The sequence below is a fragment of the Zeus faber genome, assembly GCF_960531495.2.
Source record: "Zeus faber genome assembly, chromosome: 1".
Lineage (NCBI taxonomy): Eukaryota > Metazoa > Chordata > Actinopteri > Zeiformes > Zeidae > Zeus > Zeus faber.
In genome coordinates, this window is record NC_137193.1 from 49,971,644 (window position 1) to 49,995,096 (window position 23,453).

At 43.1% G+C, this 23,453-nt stretch overlaps 1 protein-coding gene across 2 annotated transcripts in view; it reads right to left on the minus strand.

Annotated features, from left to right (window-relative positions):
- LOC307236353 (arf-GAP with coiled-coil, ANK repeat and PH domain-containing protein 2-like) overlaps positions 1 to 23,453 on the minus strand; it is a 62,335-nt gene that overhangs the window by 9,992 nt on the left and 28,890 nt on the right. For both annotated transcript variants that reach the window (XM_080008740.1, XM_080008741.1), the window contains exons 7-17: positions 18,408 to 18,452; positions 18,191 to 18,286; positions 13,481 to 13,555; positions 5,167 to 5,279; positions 4,057 to 4,108; positions 3,472 to 3,572; positions 2,870 to 2,975; positions 2,355 to 2,563; positions 1,596 to 1,665; positions 1,294 to 1,388; positions 250 to 452 (exon numbers count right to left, since the gene is read on the minus strand). In XM_080008740.1, coding sequence (XP_079864866.1) covers positions 250 to 452; positions 1,294 to 1,388; positions 1,596 to 1,665; positions 2,355 to 2,563; positions 2,870 to 2,975; positions 3,472 to 3,572; positions 4,057 to 4,108; positions 5,167 to 5,279; positions 13,481 to 13,555; positions 18,191 to 18,286; positions 18,408 to 18,452 — 1,165 coding nt within the window. The remainder of the gene's footprint in view (positions 1 to 249; positions 453 to 1,293; positions 1,389 to 1,595; positions 1,666 to 2,354; positions 2,564 to 2,869; positions 2,976 to 3,471; positions 3,573 to 4,056; positions 4,109 to 5,166; positions 5,280 to 13,480; positions 13,556 to 18,190; positions 18,287 to 18,407; positions 18,453 to 23,453) is intronic.

A 23,453-nucleotide genomic window follows, 5' to 3' on the forward strand; every position in this document is an offset into this window, starting at 1 on the left:
TTTTCAAACATATAAAGAATTTATGTTATGATTAACATTATAATTAAAACAGGATGCTCTGACAGATATTGTGTTGTTCCATTTTCGAATCTCGCCCCGCCCTTCCAAGGTCAACAAAGCCAATGTCGCCCCCCCCCCATCGTCCAATGTTGAGATTTCCAGCGTCCAAAATTCACCAAGGTTGAACTCTACCGTCAAGCTATGTGACCCGGGCACCTCAGCCAGGGGCGTTGGGGGGCTTTGACTCACCTGACTGTCCTGATGCGTTGGAGCTGGGACGCAGTTTGGGGGTGGGTGGAGGGGGTCGGGGGGGCAGATGCTCAGAGCTGCTGCTCAGCCTCTTCTCCTGCTTGCTCAGAGACACCACCTTGGTGCGCAGTTCCTCGTCAGACGGCCGGCGGACGAACCTACGGTCCACGTACTTGGCTTTGATGTAGGCCTCGATCTCATGCCTAGGAGGGTTAAATAACATAATGGACTTTTAATAATATTACATTATTTATATCCACTATATCGCTATACATTAACAGAGTATCTGCAGGTATTATAGCGTTGAATGTTCTACTTTTTAAGAAAAAAATACCAACAATTAAGACAGATTTTTGGAGAAATAACTTCGGACAGATCTGATTTCTCTCTACGGGTAAAGCTGGAATTATACTTCTGCGTAGATACATGTAAACGTCTCTACGGAGCTACGCAGTGAAGGGTGTTATGGGTAACCGTAGGTCGCAGGGGAGCCAAAGTGCACACCTTCTTATGTTGCGGTCATGCGCGTCAAACAAGCTGATTGGCTGAATTGTCAATTTCCTGTTGGGAGGCGGGTTCGAAACGGAAAAGATAATGGAGCAAATAGAAGCGTGCCTTGTGGATGAGGTTCAAAAACAGATTTCTATTTGCGTATCCATATATTTGGGATCTAAAGTTTTAAAATTTAATTTGGAAACAACAACAAAAACAGATTTATTTTATGTTTTCTGTACATCGTGGTTTACTTAATGCGACACTGTCCCCCAGTGGACACCTAAGGTTAGACACAAAACCCCCACAAGTATAAAAGCAAACAAATGCGAACGTCGCCAGCTCATGTTCACTCGCGTGCAGACAGAGAAGCATAACTAAGTTAATCTAGAACAGATTAGTGTAGCAATTAAGTGTTTAGGTAAGTATTCAATTCAGCGATAATCTTCAGAGTTTTACAACATCAGAATTGATTTAAAGGCATTTAGGGCCTAATGTTAGGTACACTGGATTGAAGACATTTTAAGACTATGTAAGGAAGGAGCTCCATACCTTGGGTCTCCTGGCTGTGGTTTTCTGGCTCCAAGCTCTTCCCTCCGAGCCTCATATATGTCATTAATGACTTTGTTCCCCAGTTCACACATCAGCTGTTGGGGAGAAAGAGAAAATGTAAGAAAATACAAACTTTGTACGTATAAATTCCTCTTTGCTTCAGTCTCATAAAATAATATAACAATGAATTAATCCCCAGTGGAAAAAAGAGACAGGCATGTACCTGCATTTACAGTAATGATGGGAAATTTAGTAGATAAAATAATTGGAACTGGAATAACATGTATTTGTCCCTTCCTCACCTTTAGTAGTTCCAGCTCCCATGTATCCAAAGTTAGAGACCGCACCTTGGAGAAATGAACCCCTAGACTCCTGGAAAAGGAAATAAGGAAAGGTGTTATGGAAAGGAATCAGGAACATGAGTCACATGACGACAAAAAAAATAAATAAATTAATAAAAATCAAATGATGAAAAAGGGAGAATTAGAGAGGATGACACATGGTGCAGTTCACACTGTGGCCAGACGGTGGGGATTGGAGTATACTGTAGTACCTGCACTGTAGAAAAAAGCAGTGGTGGAAGAACTACTCAGATGTTTTACTTCAGTAAAAGTACAAATACCCTGACACACAATTAATCTAATAAAGGTGAAATGACCACATTTACATTCCTATTAAAGTAAGTAGGAACTTGCTCTAAAATGTACTTCAAGTAGTACAATTTAAAGTACTTATCATATCTTGGCCACGTTGCTTGGCCGACAATCTTAGAATGCAATCAGACACAGGCAGACCTTTCTAAACATGGTTTAGAAAGGGGAAACTGTTAACAAACCGCTTGAAATTTGGGGCTGCGGAATGTTTGAAAGACCATCACTTACAATTCCTTCAAAAAGCAGAATAGTTTCTACGAAAACTCTGAGCTAATGCAGTTTTTATATAAACATATCAAAAAATTAGGACTTTAACTTTGCAATCGATCTGCAGAAAATATTACACCCTGGTACCCTTGTACCCACAGCAGATAAAGCTCATGATCTTTGGGTGTTGGATGTCTCTACCTGTGGATGCCAGAGCACTGTATGCACAGTGTGATGCCCAGGTTGATGCTGGCCCATCGGGGGTCCGGCTGCCCACAGTCGCAGCAGCATGTGTTGCCGGGGACAACCAGGACCCTCTGCAGGGCGCTCTCCCCCTTCAGGGACTTCTCCTTTGGTTCCCCGCCCGAGTCCAGACTCCCTGTTGATGTGGAAGACTTCCTGTCCAGCTTCTGGAAATAACACAAAAAACTTGGGTGTTTATAAATGAGTTTCCTTGTTCTGGTTCTCTCTTTCTATTACATTTTTCTTAACTGTGCTATACTTATTTTTCCCAGGAAATTAAGAGAGAACGGAACAAATCAATTAATATAGAAAACAACCAAGTATATCTTTGTATTGACCTCTCCTCCACATAATTATTGCCAACGAACCATCCAACCATGCAAGTATCTTATGTACAAATAAAAATAGGTATCCATCCATTATTTCATCGTCACACCCACATCTCAGTGTATTGTGCGTGTGTGTGGTCTAACCTCAGCATCGTCTCCCTTCTCTCTAAAGGCTGTGGCGATGCTGTTCTGGACCGCTTTAATCCAGGCCTGCCTCAGCTTCTCAGAGTCAGCCTGCATCATGCAGCTCCTGCATGGAGCAATAAATACAAACATAAATTAGGTGCATTTTCAACCCTTTGATTGACACAAATTACCCATGAACCAACATTTTTAAATGCTCCAATGTCAACTTGTATGTATTATACCATTATTACACTACGATACGTTTTATACCATAATAGTGGCATAATGTTTTGTTCTTTTTGATTGTGTGTTTTTAGCAGAATGACTTTTCACAAAAAGGTCCAAAAATAGTCCCAAAATCAAAAAAGTTAATTTTGTTGTTGCTAACTAACAAATGAAACATGATTAGATTACAAAAGATTAGACAGCACAGACAAAAGGCAATCGACAGAACATTGAATAAACATGTGGTCATGATCGATTCATTTCAAGTAGTTTAGGGTTTGAATCAGTGAGTTTCTGCAGTGATTAAAATGCCTGAATGAAGTTAGTGGTGTTCACTGTTTTTGGTATGGTTTTCTGGATATCTTGAGAGTGTATACGTGTATGTGTGCGCTCACTTTGTTGGGGACACCACCTCGAAGCAGAAGCGGCGCTCAATGTCCTCACAGTGTTTGACCGTGCACAGCCTCAGATCCTCCACCACCACTGTGGGGTTGTCCTGATGGGGAACAGCGCAGTGCCCATACAATGTCAACAGATCATAGAGAAAAGCTATTCTGCAATAGGTAGACATGTATTATTATACTGTTGTAGGCGTACTATATTATAGCGGCATAAAATGAACAAAAAGCACCATTACAGTGTTATTCACAATGATTTGTATGGGAATTAACCAAGATTCATGAATTAATCCAAACCCAAACTTAATTTTACGCTAAAATGTTATTATCGTGACAGCCCTAGAATTATTTATTAAAGTGACTCACTCTAAACCACAAGCTTTTGCTCTTAAACCAAATCCTTCTATTTTCCACAGCCTTACCCAGCTGATTTATTTGGGTAATGACTTGTCTCATCGGTGTCATTAATACAAAAATGCAGCTCGTTTTGGGTCAGTCTATAACAATGGAGATTATTTGGGCTGGAACCGAAACTTCTTCATCCATGATGGCGATTGACGTGTGTAGAGTCACTTGACCCACCTTGAACTTCTTCTGGTAAACCAGTTGGTTGTTTTGGATGGAGAACCATCGCCTGAAAGGACATCACATGAGTTAGGAGGGATAAACAAAAAGACACGCTCACATGCAACCGCCTGTAAGAGACGACAATACAGGCATTTATTCTTCAAAAATATCACACAGTTCAAAAACAGTTTCATATGTAGAACAGAAATTATTTTTATGTAGCTCAGGGCACAGGATGGGTGGAAATTCAGTACACCAGACTAAAATCTTGGCTTAGACACACACAGACCCCTTTACAGCCAGCATTGCATAGCACACATACTAAACTTGTCACCTTTGCCCCAAATCAATGTATCCTTGATCTGTCCTCAGGAGAATTTGGGAATATGCTTCCCCCCTAGGCCACACCAGAAGCGTCACGTCAGCGTTGCAAAAGCGATTCAGATAAGCTGCCATGTGAATCAATATGGAAGGTCACACCATGCAGAAGCGTCATCGTCAAGAAAGCGGCATGCCGCAAGGCTCTTAAACCCCTCGTGTTTTTTATACATCTTGGCTCGATTCTTTCCGGGTGCAAAGCGTAAACTGGAGCGTAGATTCCCATAGAGGTCCATTTAAAAGACGTTTTTAGTGAAAATATTTAATTACCTAGCCTAGTATGCATCAACCACATACTGTATATAAAATCACTGATGTAAAGTCCTAACGTGGATTACTGAGTAAAATTAACAAACAAATACATTTCCCCCACAACAAATGAAACCTCACTTACGTAGAGAAAATGTTAATATTCTAGCAGGAAAAAAAAATATCACGCCCAGGAGTAGACTTTAAATTTTACTTCATACTTGGGAAGTAGTTGTATAACTCCCATGACAGGAAAGCAGGATAGCGAGCTTGGTCTGAGAGCTCCTCACCAAACCAAAAAGGTATTTGGTTCAAATCCCAGATACAACAAAAACCTGCTCCTGCTCAGCCAACCCAGGTCTGTTCTGGATTACAGTATTGCTATTAATCACTTGTCTTTATCTATTGGTTTGTGTGTCAAAGACATTCCTGGTTTGGTGGAATCAAGGAGTAGTGCATGCAGTGACCGTGTAGTAGACCATGCGGTGCATGATGTACCTGTTCCATGTTTTGAAAGCATTGCTGGCTCTTTTAAACAGGTAGCCCTCCATGGCGATGCCGTTATCTGCATCAACATTGTACTCCAGCTTGGTGTCGTCATTCGAAAAGTCCTAAAAGAGATGGGCGGGAGAGAAAACAAAGTCGGAAAAGACAACAAAGTCAGAAAAAGCAAGGGATAAAAAGCAAAGGACAATCCAGCCCTAGGAAAGGAAAGTTACACCCCCCCATTTTAATAAGCAGTGCCTGAAGGTCCCTAAAGCAATACACTCGCAATAGAACCTCAGCTGCTGCTATGTTCTCTTCAAGTTAGCCTTTTTGAACATTTTCATTCCACCATTTCACCCACTTCTTGTTCACAGTGGCATATAAGATTTAAGGCGTGGCACAGGCCTGCTCGCCATCCCTCTAGGACCGCCCCATCGACAGGAGTTCCAGATTTACAGCTTCTCACATGCTCTCTATCTCCAGGCTCTGGAAAGACATAGTTGGCACTGCAGCGGAAAAGTGACACCGAGCTAGTAGGGTCTTTGTTTCTTATCCGTATGCTCATGTTCCATGTTTTGAGTATTTTAAGAGACTATTTCATAGTCTGTAGGTTGTTTTGTCCTTATGAAATCAACCTAAATTTGCACTTTTAATCGTTATCCATTTTAAGATTATAAGTATTTTTTGTTTCCGTAGTCACTATGCAAATAAGAGCCTTCCTTATCATGTTTATTATAATGCATTACTCATACATCAGCTAGGGAACAATACTTGCCAAATAGGTCCTTCTTATATCGCAGACATTAAGTGGTACAAAATGTCTTAATTCTTTAGCAGCAGAGCACTCCGCTCTCCTCCCTTGCACTGGTTTTCTCACCTTCCGCTCACACAACTCACGTTTCCGGTGTCAGTTCTCCTCATCCCTTGCTCAGATAACCTCATCTCCCTTTCTCGTCATCCCCTCTTAAAATGTTTTCCATTCCTCTCTCCTTCCCATCTCGCTCCAATGAGAGGCCGAGCATCCTGCTGGTGAAACCCAAGCTGCTGCTGCGTTGTCACCAGATCGTGCCTGCTTTGTGCGTTACTAATCTACCTTGCCTAACGCCTGTCTGTCTGTGTGTGTGTGTGTTTGTAATATGAGCTTAGCTATAGCACCCACACACAACTTAACGGCACCAATGCCCAACCAATCTCATCATCTGGGTTTATATGCTGATGAACTTCAGGGCATCGTCACTGTCCTTCTGGAAACATCCACTGCCTTCTGTCACAGCCAGGTTGAATGACCTGAAGACAAAACGCTTCAGTCTTCTCTGGTGTGGGAAGCAATTACACTCGTTTCTTCAAGAAGAAGCTAAACGTTCTCTCTTTTTTTTTTTTTTTAAGTGAAAGTTGGGCTAAGTGAAGGAGGCCAAGCAGAATTTCCCATGGCATCAACGGAAACAGTACCCTCTCAGTTGTATGTCTTGAAATGTGGCAGCTACTCTGCTACAAAGAACTAAAATGGCCGGTCAATTCCAGGTGTATTCTGCCACTGCTGGCACGGGTGAAATGTCCTCCTAAAAGCAGAGGTTGAATGTTTAATCAACTATATTGATCAACCACAAAAAAAAATAATAATAATGCTAGACCACAGAATGGAATGAGCTTGAGTAATAATTTTGTTAATTATTTGACATAGGAAAGCATTAATGGATTCCAATAATTGCTCAACAAACATGAACTGTTAATCGGTGGTGGAAAGTAACAAAGTACAAGTACTTTCTTATTGTACTTAAGTTCATTTTTCAAGTCAAACATTATGTTTTGGAGACTTAACCTAAACTGCTGAATTAGTATGGCATATCAATGATTCATTAGATCCATATACTTGGAAGGTATAATGACACCACCTATACCATTTATTCTGCGATTAAATAGTAGAAGATCTGCATTAGCACCATCCTTCAGAAATAAAAAAATATATATAAAACAATTGTGCCGTCCAGGTTCCACTACATGGGGGCACTGCATACCACAGGTAATTTTAATACTTAAAGTATATTTAAGAGCAAGTACTTATATATATTTACTTAAGTAGGAATGACCAAGTGGTGCTTTTACTTTTACCGGAGTAATGCGTCAGGGTATTTCTAATTTTACTGAAGCAAAAGGTCTGACATTTCTTCAACTACTGCTGTTAATCTACAAATTTAGCATAAAAAAAACAAAAAAAACAAAACAGTACAACACAGTTTAACCACACTACTCATTTAGGATCTACAGTAGTACAGAATGCTCATGTATATTAATGTCATCTAACTTATTCCCATGTTCTGTGTAGTAATGACCTCAGTTGTTCCACCCAAAATGAGAGCACCATTTCCTGTTGACTTCCTGGAAAGTGGACATTCCACATATTGTATGCTAAATATAAACATGGTGACGAGGGACACATTTTAGAAAGGGACTAGGTTCATTGTTAGAGAACACTGTTCTTGAAGTGTGTGTGTGTGTGTGTGTGTGTGTGTGTGTGTGTGTGTGTGTGTGTGTGTGTGTGTGTGTGTGTGTGTGTGTGTGTGTGTGTGAGTGAGAGAGGAGGCTTACACCAAAAAAAGCCCAATGATGCCCTGGCTAAACTCACAGGAACAGACAAGGCACATGGTGACGTGACTCTCGGTTCGTGGCACCCACCCACAGGATGACAGAGGACGACAGACATTATTTGGAGATCAGTGTGTGGAAAAGGTTTCTGTATTTAAATACAATGGAAAGTATCTGCACCAAGCACCTGACGCTAAAAGTTTATTGTTAGCTTAGCTTTCAACTCTATGTGGATTGCAAAACGTTTGAAGGATAAGTTTGCCCCCTTAGGAGATTAAAAAATAAAGAAAAAATAAACTCATGCACTACGTCAATCCTTACACCCAGAAGCATTTTTTAAACCAGGACTAAAAGCACACAAGAGAGCACGTACAACACAGTCTATGTATCCCAAGGATGGACAGATACAGATACTGGGATCACACAGTATATATATATATATATATATACTGTATATATAGAGTACAGATTGTATATATGTATCGTAAACGCATTGTATCTTAATCGCCATTAAAAAAAAATTCTGATACCAAGAGCCACATCAACAAGGTCACATTTTAAGGACAAGGGACATAATGCTGTACTGCTCCGTCACATCTAAGCCTTTTGGGTGTCTCTAATGAAGAAAAATAGATTATTCTCTCCACTAAACATCACTCTAGTTCAAGTCGAGCACCTTAAATTTTCCCTGACTGTAGTCAATCATCACCACGTCATCTATCATATTATTTTCATTAGTAACTTGGCAGATGCTCTTTTAAACAGCAAATACCACAGCAGGCTGTTTAAAGTGTAATGGTGGCCTAGTTACATTTAAAGTGAGTAAGGGGAGCTAGCCAAGCAAAATTAATAATAATTTTCAAAAACACTACATGACCCCTGTCCATTGACAGAGCATTGCAACAGCAAACACTTGAGTCATGGTTCGATTTGGTGCATTGTATCGCCTGACAATTTAGGTTTTAGGATTCAGAATCGGTGGTTAAAAAAAAAAAAAAAGTAGCATCTGTCCATCCCTAATTCATCCATTGCCCAACTGATCAATGAGTGATTAACGTCCGTGGAGCAATCCACTTAAATCATGTATAGGCAAAATACTGCAGCTAACAACACCAACAAGCCATCACCAACAAGACCATGCTTCCCAATCAGAGTGCACTTCCACCAAAGCATTCACAGAGTAAAACAAAAAACACACAGAGTTCAAATAATCTGCGTAAACACTTCACACGGTGATGCAGCACGGAGCACGTGGACGAGCAGCATCTTTACGGTACGTACGGAGGTGGACCTCCAAGCACAAAAGCTGCGTCCATCAGGTAAAGCCTCGATCTCTGTCACCTCCTAAAGATGTCGTACATAAATACACATATGCACGTGGGAACAAACACACACACACACACACACGCACGCACACATGAGGAATGGCATACAGAAGAGGAGAATGTACGTCCTTACACTGGGGGCTATCAATTCAAATGTCACATGTTTGAATGAGCATAAGGATCCATCGTGATCACACAAAACACCCTAAAGATGTCCGTCTATAAATAGTTTCAAACAATGCATACAGACACTCTCCTTGATTGGAGTACACTGGAGAACTCACACACACTCTGCTTTGAACCTCTTTGTCCACAGTGCACTCACCAGATACCAGACATAGTGGAAACGGCTGAAAATCTTCATCTCCTATCTACAGGCTGGGCTGAGTGTGTGTCTGTGTCCCAGTAAAGGTAGCTTTGAGCGTTAGCTGCAGCTGTTCACGGTATCTCCCGGTGTCACTCTAGCTTATTCCTCTTTGAACCGCCGACGACGACACCGGCGCGTCGGTCATCGTAGCCTCTCTACCCACTCGCCCCCTCCGCCGCCACCAAACCCAGGTTCTAATCGAAGGTCAGGTGTGTGTGTGTGTGTGTGTGTGTGTGTGTGTGTGTGTGTGTGTGTGTGTGTGTGTGTGTGTGTGTGTGTGTGTGTGCGCGAGCGTAGATAGCAGTTGCCGTGGGGTTAGAATAACCAAGTGGGTGATTCAGAAGAGCCAGGGCATCAAACATTTATACCGACTTTAGTTTAAAAGCTTCTCCTTCTTCCTCTCCCTCACATGGTTTGGTGTGTTTATGTCAGCGTGTGGCTCTGTTTCGGAGGACCACGGCATTTCGGCAGATTTACATTTACATTTAGTCATTTAGCAGACGCTTTTATCCAAAGCGACTTACAAGGGAGAATAACATTCAAGCTATCATCAGATGAAAACAGCTTTGTGTGTACTTCCCAACTCTACTCTGACACCACCCACCAACACCAGTTAATGGGAAGAAAATCATTTACAGTTTATAAATTGTACGCAATACCTCCAGAACATTTAAGCTTCACTTCATTCCGCCTATTTTAAGGCAAAAACAATCCTATCTTGGGTTTCTGTATGAACAGAGGTGAATTAACCTTCAAACTAGGGATGCTAATTTTGAATATTTTTTCTGACCAATAGCCAGCCCTCTTTAACCAATCATTAATAGTTATCCGACAATATTAAAATATTAAAATATATTTAAATATTACAATTCTGAATCAGGTACAGCCCTAGAAATAATTGATAATAATCGAACACACACAAAAAAAATCCTAATTTTTAATAGCTGTCCCTCCCTATTTTTCTTTTATCCTACTAACCTCCTATCCTTATTTTTTATTTTCTTTTTTCAATTTCTTTGATATCTTTTTAACTGTTTAACTGATACTATTAATTGGTCAATATTCTCATTGTCGGTTTACGGTTAATTGTTAACATCAATCATTGAAACCTCTCCCCTACGCAGTGCACCGTGGCAACGTCGTGGTCTCTAGTGATTACTGCTGCAGTTGAATAATTCACACAGGCTGACGGGAGAAAAACTGATCACAATGAGTGTTTGTATCCATCAACAGCCACTCTTACCGCCATAGACTCCCTTGAGCAAGGCACCAGCCCCATTCTGACCCCTTCCATTACTGTAAACAACAGTTTATGAGGGCACTGGCACTTTACCCAAGAGTCTGTATGCCTTGTTCTGTTTTAGTGTGATATGGTGATATTTACTGTATTCTGCTTGGGTTATTTATTATAAGCTGGAATTCTTTATTGTGGACCTCTACAAAAAATGGTGTTAACTTGACAATTTTAAGGACTACAGAGAGGGTTGTGTGTGGGTAATATCAACATATTGATTTTTCCTTTGCACAAGCACCGTGCTATACCCTTCATGACCTTGCATGTCTATTCTATAAGTTCTGAAGAAGAGTGTTTTAATAACAACAATGTCCAATACACTTTGTAGACAGGCCACAACTAATTGGACTATTGATAGAACAAAATGTAAATGTAGGTAATCTCTGCTGGACTTAATTGTGTGTACAATGTTCGGGCAAAAGATACAGAGCTGTGATGGGGTACACAAGGTAGTTTACGAAGCGGAAAACAGAGCAATATACAGGCTCATCTTTAAGTTACCTAAAGATTCAACCAATATGGGGTCATGTAGGGATTCCAAGACTATTTTATGGCAAGGCCCCCTCTTGATAGAGCAAAAACAAGTTGTCGAAACTTAATTTTCCTATAGTCAACTGCCATGTGGTTTAACATTTACCTTAAACATTGTTAACAAAAAGTGCAAACCTCACAACAAAGAAACTTACCATTGTTAGTGAGGTTCGGTGTATATTTTGTGGGGGAAAAGTGAACATTTTTTGATTTTGCTGCAGCCCCCTGCAATTCATCTGAGGGCCGCTAGGGGGTCGCGGATACCAGTTTGGGAACCCTTGGTTTAATGTCATCACAAGGTTCACTGCAACATGACCAACACAATACACAGGAAACCAACACATGACATTCAGCGCATGCGGCAGTTCAGACACGTCAAATCATGCGTTATCGTTGATCGCGTCAGTCGCATTATGGAGAGCGAGCGTCCCTCCGTGCCCCCCCCGGCTCAGAGAGAACACACACACACACACACACACACACACACACACACACACACACACACACACACACACACACACACACACACACACACACACACACACACACACACACACACACACACACACACACACACACACACACCCACCAATCATGGGAACATGACTGGCATACAGGATGTAGAACAGGAAAAGGAAAAGACAAGACTAAAGGCTTACCTGCAGAGCAGCCTGAGGAGAGCAGAGGGGGAGAAGAGAAGAGAAGAGAAGAACAGCTCTGGTTAGGAACGCTGATGTTCAAACAGCGTGCTGTGAGTGAGAGTGAGGCTGTGTGTGAGAGTGAGAGAGAGAATGAGAATGAGAAAGAGAGATAGTGTGAGAGAGAGGTTGAAGGGGGGAACGAGCATGCGAGTTACAGTGTATAAAAATAGCATCTGGAGAAATGAAGGGAGGGAGGGAAAGGATGGAAAGAGGGGCGGCATTTGGAGCGCTGTGCTCAAGGACAAGCGGAAACTGGAATTGGTCACCAGCCATCTATCACAGAAAGCAGGGAGAGAGGGAAGAGGGGAAAAAAAGATGGGAGAAGGCAAAGAGAGGAGACAAGTAGAGAAGACAGAAGGAAGATGGAAGAACAAACCAATCCTTTCTCCACACACAAGACAGAAAGAAAGCGAGAGAGAGACCACTTTCAAATGATATTCATTCCCCAAACGAAGTAAAGCAAGGGATGATGATAATAAGAAAAGGAAACATTAAATGAAGCCAGACAGAATACAGTCAACCAGATAAAAACAATTAAAGAACCTGTAAGTGCCGTAGCATTTCTAATCACCCTTATTTAGCAAGATTGACTATTGAGTGACCAATCGCAAGTATTGATCCCAACAGTCCTAACAGTAAATGTTTGGGGACGTGTGGCGGCCAACGCTTGAATGTCTGTGAGTCTGACGATCAAGGCTCCGGACAGAGATGGGGTTTCCAAGTGAAACGCCATCTCCTTTTGTTTTGAAAGTCTGACTGCCGTGCTTCCGTGAGGCTGTCAATAATGCATGGCGTTGTGGGTTGAGATCATCCTCACAAGATCACCTTATACCCAAGGGATACTACGACCCAACCGGGCAGTAGTAGCTCTTCTTACCGGCCCCTGAATGGTTCACAAGGCCAATGAGAAACGTATGTAATGTGAATCTCAAAGTGTTTGATTCTTATTATGAATATGACTCAACTGACATTGATCTTGGTTTCAACATTTTTTTTTGATTTTGTTTCCGTAACAGAAAATTAAATCTGATCAATGACTTCATCCTACTCACATTGCAGGGATGCAAGCATCGTCCATTTTTAGAATATGTTGAATCCAGCAACAGTATTGGTGCCATGTCATGTTGGGAGTGCCCTACAAGGTCTGTAAGGCTCTGGCAGTAGAAATGACCTGTACTGGATAGTGCTCCAGGGCATATTGGGTGGACCGAGTTGGGAAATAAGGACTAAGATACTATTTCTAACAGTGGTAGAGAGGGAAGACCTTGTAACATCACAGCAGAGCCCTCTGCTTTTCCTTTTAAGGGGACAGGCTGAAGTGCAATCCACTAGCCGTACACTGTAAACTGGAGAAGACTCGTTCTTGGTTATAAGGTCTAATAATAAGTAATACGTTCTTGGTTAACATATGACCTCCCCGATTTCTCCAACATTTGCATACCATCCAATGGTAAGAGTTTTAAGTGTGCATGTGGTCTAGCTCATGATAAATGGGTGTGTATTTTATGTAAGTGTGTGGATGTACCTTTTGCTGGATGGTAGAGTGCCTTTGTTCCATGTCCCTCTTGTCTTTGGCTGCATCCACCACCAGCTGGTCCAACTGCAAGAGACATCACCGCTAGTTAGCCAAGCTCGCCATACCACCTGCTCTGGTCAACAGGCAAGCACTCAAAAACATTGCATACGCAATGACTCATGGATGCACTCATGGATTCATGCAAGAGTATTTGCCGACTGTTCATGTACGCAGGTGCCCTCATTCAAATGTAAAGTTGTCTTGATATTCGTGTTCATGACAAAACACTACATTGATGCCTTGCAGGAAGGTGGACTAATAGAGACATGCATTGAAATTTATCAAAGGCCAACTACAAGTGTTTCTCTTCTTTGTTCCTAGGCTATTCCCATTTTAGATTAATTAAGGACTCATCAACCTAATTATTGGGATTTATCTCTCCAAACAGTGATCGCAAAAGCGAGGAAGAAGAAAGACTAGGAGTTGCAACAGTTAGAACTATCGTCCATTTTCTACTGAAAATAATCCCAGAAAACACCCCTCTACTCTTCCAGTCACACTCCTTTTACTTTTGATTGTGCTTGCACATGTGGGGTTCCATATTCCCTTTTTTGAAAAATGGGGAACATAAACAAACCCAGCAGATTAAAAACGCTTCCACTGGCCGGGTCAGGGCAGGGCGGGTCTCTCCTTGGAAGAAAAATGGACTCTGCCGAAACCCCTTCATGTGTGAAATTAGATTGGGAGATGACGGATTCTTCTCCTTCCAACTTCCGTGTTTGCCGTATGTCGAAAGAAGACACAAAGGCTCCTTTTGAGCAAAGATGATTTTTCAAAAGAAGAAGAAGAAAAAAAAAAAGGAATAGAACTCAAACGAAGGGCCGGGAGTCATTGGGTGATGCTAGCACATGAGGGTGTTATTGCTACGTTTTGCCTTGCAGCAGTCAGAGTATAGTTCAGCTTATTCTAGGATTTTCTTGCCACAAAAAAGGGACCTCAGTGGCCATTTAAAACTCCTCAAACGCATATCTATCACTATCTGATTAAAGACTTCTTTGTTATGGGAAAAATGCAGAGGAATGCATGTGAATATGGGATGATATGGTTCAGCAGTTCAGACAAAAAAATAAAAAATAAATAACTGCGTGCTAAAGTTAATGTTAGCTGTATAGTTCAGAGGTTGGAATAAGTCGATTTTGCAAATAGAAATACTTAAGGGATACGAGAAACTGTTAATTTTGATTCCTATGGACCTGAAGATTACGTAAGTGTACAGTCAGGTCTCTACCCTGATAAAAATTATAGAAATGTTGCTACACAAAATGATCAGGGAGGAAGCACTGTCCAAAGAGAGCAATGACTTATATTAAGAACTTTCTCTCCTTTTAGTATGTAGGATAACAATGGTTTTCAAACAACCACAGAATGCTAAACAGCTTCAACAAAAAGGGGGCGTGCAGTTCTAAAAAGGCTCATCTAACATATTTCAGCATACATCTCAAATTAAACCAGACAGCTAGTCTGTAATTTAGTCTCATAATCATTCTTGAACTTCAAGAGGAAGCTCCCAAAAATTGGGGGGAAAGGAAAAAAGGTATAGTAGTTTGAGATGGGAGTGGATTTGAGGGAGGCAACCGTTTTGTATTGTTTGTGGAGGAAGTGAGCAGTCGGCAAGGGGGAAGAGGATAGGTTGATAACATCAGATGGGATACATCCCCTCATGCCGGTCTATTCATCTCTGCATACCAGTACTGTACTGTCTCTATGAAGAGCTGTATGTCAAAACATCTTGTTGCTATTAGTCACCTTGCCATCGAACTCCTATCTATCGCACAGAGCAGCAACAGTGACAACGAAATTGAGTTTTTCCATTGTTTCTCTGCCCCGCTCCAACAGAACACCTCACACTACATTCCAGATGTGGTGTGTGTCTTTTTTTCATATCTTCAACCGGCCAAGTGCAGATCGTCCGAGGAAGTGATGAGAGCAGAGTGAAGTGAAGTGATGCGTTCATTAAAATGCTTCGGGGCCCCCTCCCCCCCCTTTCATATATGGAATATGGTGTTTACATGACAGTGTCAATATTCAAAAAAATGGCTTTATTATAAATAAAATCGGAACTTCTTCTGAGTATCTTTTAAACTGTTCTAATCTGGTCTAATCTGTGAGCATGACGACAGCCTCAGTGAATCAGTCATTCATCATTAAACTGACTGTGATGGAAGCACAGGATTACATTTTTTGAACAGCACGGATTGGGGGAAAAAATGTGGCAAAGCTTAGAATCACAGAATCAATTTTTTTCATTCAAATTTTATAAAGAATTCCATCCTTATGATCCGATTAATATCCCTTCTTAATAATCACATCAATGTTGTGTTGTGTCAAACCTGTTGGCAGCTCCTCCACACCTCCCTGCACAGCCTCTCCACTTTTTTCAGCTTCATGGTGGCGAGAAGAGACAGAATCCACAGCAGTCCGTTTGGCCGTAGCCTTGTACGACTTCAGTCTCCTCCTTTCTTATTATATTCCCACCATTCACTGTTTCAAGCTCAATGTCCTCGGAGAGGGCCTTCTCGCTTCCCTCGCCTTGTGAGCACTTTATCCCGACAGGCTTATGCTCCACACCACCAGCCTTTTATTTTCATCATTCCTTGGAGAAAAGAGGCTGCCCTCGCTCTCTTCCAGGCTTCCCTAAAATCACATTTCCAATGTGCTTCGTTTCTCCCAAATCTATTTTGGGTTTCAGCTCCAGAGAAACAGGCTTACAAAGGCAAACAAAAACAAAAACAAACCCAAGTCCGTTCCTTCTTGGGTTAGTGAGGAATCCAACTGCAGCTAGTCAGATCTTGTTCCCAAAAGTTGATCCCTCATTTTTCAACGTAGTTTGGTTGGTTTTGGTTAGTTTTTCGACACCTCAAACTTCTTATGCTCTTCCTCAATGTTCCTCAAGAAAAGTCCTTCTTGCATGCTTAACCGATCCATCCTCAGAGCCGTTTTTCTAGAATCCACATTTTTCAGGCATTAGATCCCTTTACAAAACAGAGTGCAACAGAAGTCAAGATTTCTGAACATCTAGTCTCGAGATGGTACCTCCCATTCTCCAATGGTCACTTGTCAAGAGCGAACCCTCTCTTTCTCTCTTCTCTCTGTGCTGTTCTTCATCACACTGCCTGGTGTTTGCTCTACTCCCTCAGCTGACTGTACACACAGCTATTTCCACAGTGGGAAAACACTGCCCTCCTTCCTCATTCCTGCTGCTCCACTGATGCACGAGATAAAGATCCCTCAGAGGATCACTGATAATAGCGCTACTGTAGTCATGATCTGGCTTGCCACAAAGCCACTCAAAAGGAAGCCTCAGAGTGTAGGTTAAACACATATACAATGCTGCAATGGCAACAGCCAAAAACAAAAACGATCTCTCTCACACACACACACACACACACACACACACACACACACACACACACACACACACACACACACACACACACACACACACACACACACACACACACACACACACACACACACACACACACACACGTAAGATGTCAACTGGAGGTCAATGCAGAAGACCAAAGTCTAGTTGTAGCCCCGATCAATGCCAGTTTAAACTCTGTGCACTGTTTGGGTACAGTCTGGCTATCTGTAAAAAGGTAACTGAGCTCAAGTCAATCCCTGAGCCAGACCGTTGATTACATTATAAAATAGTCTCTCCATGAAAAAGGGATAGCTGCAATGACAACTAAACGCTTGCTAGGGATGCAACGGTACAGTGGGCTCATGGTACATATCATGGTTTTGGGGCCACAGTAACGGTACAACATATTTATATTCAAGATTTTTAATTTAAAATTTTTTAAGTTATAAAGTATAAAAAATGATTTCATAGTAGCCACAAACAACTAGTGTAACACTGTGTGTATGACTGTGGGAGGAGGGGGTAGACGGGGGTACAAGTTCATTGGTGGGTTGTTTTAATTTGCATAAGTTTGTCGTATGGCTGGGGTGTCCAGGATAGTGGATAATTCAAATATGAATTTTCTAATACAGTTTCTATTATAGATAGTGGCGGGAGACAGCAACATAAACAAAAAACTTAACATGAAACTGTAAAACTTAGAAATAAATTAAAATAAAAGAACTGTACATCACCCAGCGAGACTCTGTTCCCCTCATTCCTACAAAAGAGCTGTTCAAAGGAATCAGATGGTTCGTGAAAGACCCAACACTACCTGGTGTGAGTTGAGAGGTTCGTAACAAAAAAGGGACACGGCCATCCCAGGGGTGGACTGGACACCTTGATTGATTGCCCTCCTTACAAAAACATTTCTATGTAACTTTATCTCCTGTTTATATGGGTAAGCCTTGTTTAGCTGCGCGCAGACAAAAAAAAATACGACCCCTCGCGCAAAAATAGAGAAATGCTGCGCGGCTCAACGCAGACCCCGCAGTGCTGATGTGGCCAGTGGAGCTCCAACAGTGGATTCAATAGAAATAGTGGACTTATTGCACGTCATGCCTGTAAGCTGCGCCAATGCATTCAATGGACTTCTACCACGATACCGTGGTTCATGTGTGCATATTGGGCCGTGGGAGGGGTACCAAACGGTTCGATAATACACCGTCTACCGTTGCATTATTAACGCTTACCGTGAAGACCTACTGTGATGCAAATGCCCAGGCAGGAAAAAATGTAATGTGTGGTCCTACCTGCCCCCCCAGCTGTTTCATAAGGGGTTGGAGTTCACTGAACAGGTCATATCCTTGGTGAAAGAAGGTCAGATGGGCATACATGAAGGACAGCATCTGGTGAAAAAGGAAACCACATACTGGTTAATTTAGATAGAAAGCAAAAAATGAATGCCACACTGCTTGTTTTTCTGGTAAAATTGATTTTCTGTCAGGTGCTTAGAGCCGAGGTTTTTACCGATTTGAGGATTTCCGATCTTCTCTTGGATTGTAGAACATTGATCTGGAATGGAAAGAACAAAGGGAAGAGAGGAAGACAGGAGGGGAGAAAGAAAAAAATAAATAATTTATTTTCAAAAAAAATAAAATAGTGTAGGATCAAGAGAGACTGAAAGGAGGAAGAGTGAGGAATAAAGATACACCAACTAAATAAAGCACAAGAGGGACATAGTGATATATAATGAGGGAAGATGGGAATAAACGCATAAACCAAAAAAGAGGGAGACTTGGGTTAGCTGTGACATCAGACGGTATGAATGGAGACTTTAAACCTTCCTGAATGTTGTCAAGGAGAGCAGACCAGGGTGAAATGGGCAGCAGAGCCTTTGGAAATTCATTCCATAACCGAAAACATTACTGGGCGGCAGCTCCTTTAATCGCCACCAGGGGGAGCCCACGGACCCATACTTCACCCTGCTACATTCCCTCACATCGCAGCGTGTCTCTGAGCACAAGCCTGCAGCTTAAGCAGATTGTGTGCACACACACACACACACACACACACACACACACACACACACACACACACACACACACACACACACACACACACACACACACACACACACACACACACACACTTTAAGAACTGCATTTGAGAGTATGAATGGATGTTCCACACATAAAGCGCTTGACAACATGGCGTTAACGTAGGCGGCCGTGTGATTTTTCAACGAGGCAGTGTGTGTTGAGTATGTGAACCAATTTACATCCCACAGCTTGTCTGGGGGGGCGGGTCACTTCAGGTTAACGTCACAGATCAGGGAAGCGTTACCGTGGGTAGTAAACCCACACAACATCATGGATCAGAAATAATGTGAGTACTACTGAGTACGTCCGAGTACTGACTCAACTGATGCACCAATTTTTTTTTCCATTTTATGGTGTTTAAGTGCTTCTCTTTGTTCCATTAAGTGAGGTCCATTTAACACCTAAGATTACATGCGTTGTATATTGTGGACAGATACAGTATACAATGGATTTTTGAATGGTTGGTTACAGATTATGCATACAAGGATGTAAGAGTGTGTGGGTGGAAACAATGTTTGTGCCTCTGCACATTTAAACACGAGTGTGCCTGTTTTGTTTCAAAGTGTCCAATTAAATTTTCTGCTGTGCAGTCAAATCGCTATACTCTTTTGGGGTATTCATATAGTTCCTATTTATAGTGATCCGGTAAGAATAATACAGTGAAGTACTGCAATATTGCAGTAGTGCACACTCGTCCTTGTATGTACGCAGTATTTCAGAATCTGGGCACGACTCAGCACAGACTGAGAAAGAGACACGATATATTTTCAAGGTGACAATTTTAACCCTGGCTCACAACATCTTCTATATATCATGTTCTACGTCAACCATCTTGCCTGTCACAGTCGCCACTGCTCTATGTAATTAAGTACAAAAAATCCCAAGTAAACAATCTAAAAATGTTTCTTATGTCTCGTACCATGCAACAGTTGCAGGACGTCACTGAGCCCCTTTAAGTATAAGCGGGGATGATTAGAGATGTCCTATGAGCAGAATAAAAATTTAAATAAGGTTGGAAGAGAGTCATTGAGGAAACTCCAAACCGTTTGTTATAGACGGCTGTTGTGAAAAATTTCCTATCTACAATGCAGTGCATGGTGAAGGCAGCACATCTCCAGCCCAAAGACTAAAATATGTGCTCCCCAAAGAATATTATTTAATTTGAAGCTGTTTCGGCTCATAGTCCTGTATCTGCGGCGAGAGTGACCACATCGTTTGTCTGTGACTTTGCCGGCTGCTGCACTGTTTCAGGGGATTTGTGATTATGCAAATCTGAGATGGTCAACAGCCACATAAGGGCAAACCTAGATAGTATGTGGTGTCCCAGGATTTAAAAGTTACATTTAGCAGAGGGAGGGAGAGAAAAAATTAAAGAGAGACACTAATCAACTTGTCTCCCCCTTTCCAAAACCTTTCCTTTACAGTCTCTCCACACTAACATAATTCTTTTAACCCTTCATTGCACCTGCCTTTTGTGACACCTTAGAGGCCAGATTGTGAGCCAAGGGATTGTGGGTAGTAATCAGCACTGCAGCAGGTGTGTTGATACTGTGATGTATGCCCCACGAGTCCATGACAAGAGGTCAGAGAAACCATTGGCAGCAAGGTGACATTGGTTGTGGAGATTTGACTAGAAATGAACTGTCTTCTAAGCTCCTCACACAGCGTTCTGGAAAGAGCAGGGACAAGAAATGTTTTGGGGAAAAACCACAATTAATTTCTGATTACTTACATTGAAATTTAAGTTATGAATCTTTTTAAAATAAAATTACTTTGATACCCAAGTCTTGGGACGACACCAAAAAACCTTGTCTGTCTTGCAGAGAGGGATTAGCGTACGGGGCTCTTCAGTCATCCAGGAGCTAGTGCAGCAGTCATTCCTCCTGCGCCCCCCGACGGGCTCATATGATAATTTATTTGGCCAGAGAGCCTTTCTGTTCCATTCTTTAATACAAGCTCACGCTATGTCGGTGCCTCAGTGCTAGAAAGACTCAGTCTCCGTCCCTAAACCCCTTCACCTGGGAGTAGAGACTCTCACAAGTGACGCTCGAACAGGGACGCGGGAGGGGAAAGGCGCCAGATGAAAGCCCCCTGGTTCAGGTGCTCTTTCCTGGGACGAACTGGCCCAACCCAGCCCTGCACCTTCTGCAGGGGCCCAGCACCCGGAGGCGGTGCCACAGCACCACCACCATCGCCGAGAGGCAGGAGCACCACGAGAGCAGACAGGAGGAACCTCCCCGTGTCGGGCACCAGGACCTAAGCGGGCTTCGCCAGGAGCCCAGCCTGGCTGCCACCCCGGAGGAGAATGTCTGTGGCTTCGGCAGGCTCATCGGTCGCCCCTTCCCTTTCCCGCACGGCTCCCCTCCTGCCGGCCCAGGGGTGGGTGAACGCCTACCAGCTGGGTCCTGTGGTGCCACGGGTCACTGTGTCCCCTTCCTGTGCTGTACCTTCTCTGTCGCCCTTCAGCTCCCAGGGCAATGCCGCCGCAGGCAATCAGGGAGTTGCGCAGACGCCTGGGCAGGGTTGCAGGCACTGCGGGCGGCCAATCCAGCCGGCCAGGTGGTCCATGTTGCCGGACCACTCCCCCGGTCAGGAAGGGGCCTACTAAGTACCAGTAAGGGTCCAAGGGGGTAGACATCGGGCTTTGCTGGACTCAGGGTGTTTGAAGATGATGGTCCAGCAACGCCTGGTTCGACCTGGGGCTTTGGTGGAGGCATCATAGGTGGAAGCTGGTTGTGTGCATGGGGATATTCACGCAAATCCGATGGTCCGGCTCAAAATTCGTCACAAAGGAAAAAGTATACGGTGAAGGCCGTGGTTAGTTCCCACCTGTCGCAATCCCTAATTTTGGGCAAGGATTGGCCAGGGTTTAACCCGTTGAGCGGGGCTGGGGGAGTTCGCTCATGGTCAGCAGGGAGATGTAAGTGTTGAGGGGCGTGCGGTGACCGTCGGAGGACACAACAGATCCGGGAGCAAGGGAAGTGGGATCTTCCCTGGACCCATGGGCCTTCATGGATGATCATTTTGTAGTCAAGTCCTAGTGGATTATGTAACCCAATACCTCAAAGCAGTGCCCCTATGCAGGATTTCAGCCAAAAATGTCAGGTTCTCCTGGAATCAGGATTCCTAAGGAAATCCTGACCGACGAGGGCACTTCTTTTACGACATGCAGACTTCGGGAACTTCACAAATTACTGGGCGGATGACCGTTTACCATCCCGAGAGAGACAGTCTGGTGGAGCGCTTTAATACAATACTCAAAAACATGATTTGGAAGTTTGTTCATGACGATAGCCATAATTGGGACAAGTTGTTAGACCCCCTGTTTGCGGTGCAGGAGGTTCCACAGGCCTCCATGGGATTTTCTCCCTTTGAACTCCTTTTCGGCAGAAGACCCTGCCGTGCTAGACCTAATTAAAGAAAACTGGGAAGGGCCTAGCACCAGTAAGAACGAGGTGGCAAGAGCCTTATGTGGTTACACGGTGGGTTGGAGAGGTTGATTATGAGGTTGAACGGTTAGGCAGATTTATCACCTGAACCTCTTAAAAGAATGGAGGGAGGGAGGGAGGGAGGGTCCGTGGCTCTGGCCACAGCAATTATTGAGCGAAATGAGTTGGGGCCAGAGGTTCCAAAGGTGGCCAATTGTACCGCGGCCCTGTACCGCCTCCTCCCCCCTCACCTGCGGGTGATTGGACTCCAGGGTCACTGGTCTAGCCCCATCGTGCTGGACAGTAAGCCCGATGGGTCGGTTCTGCGTAAACTACCAAAAGGTGAACATGGTGTCAAAGTTCTAAGCCTACCTGATGCCCCGGGTTGACTAACTTCTCAACGGTTAGGTACATCTTTTTTCCACAACAGTGGATTTAACCAAGGGCTACTGGCAGATTCCCCTGTCTCAAGAGTCCAAGGAAAAACTGGTGTTACCCACTTTGTTCGGGTTATACCACTTTCGAACACTTCCATTCGGATTTTTGGTGCCCTAGCCAATTTTCAGAGACTCAAGGACCGCGTCCTGCGTCCGCATGTAACACACACCGTGGCCCTACCAAGATGATGCAATCATTCACAGCGACACCTGGGAATGGCATATGCAGCATGTGAGCACAGTGGTGGAGTCCCTGAGGTGGGCGGTGCTCAATGCCGTCTTTTCCAAGGAGGTGGAGGGTGCTGACCGGCTCATGCTGTACTTCCGCTGCAAGCTTTCCGAGCGGGAGTCGAAGTACAGCATGGTCGAGAAGAGTGTCTGGCGATCAAGTGGGCCTTCATCCCATCATTCCTCCTGCGTCCCGACTGATTGTAATTATTATTGTTCATCAAATTCAAGATTCGAGAGGTTTATTTGTCACATACATACATCCATACATATTTGTGCACTGCAGAGATTTTGTGACATAGCACAAGGAGCATTACATGGAAATGCACTGGAAGGTCAGCGTTTTGCTATTTTATTTCTGATACGCTGGCCAAAATTGAT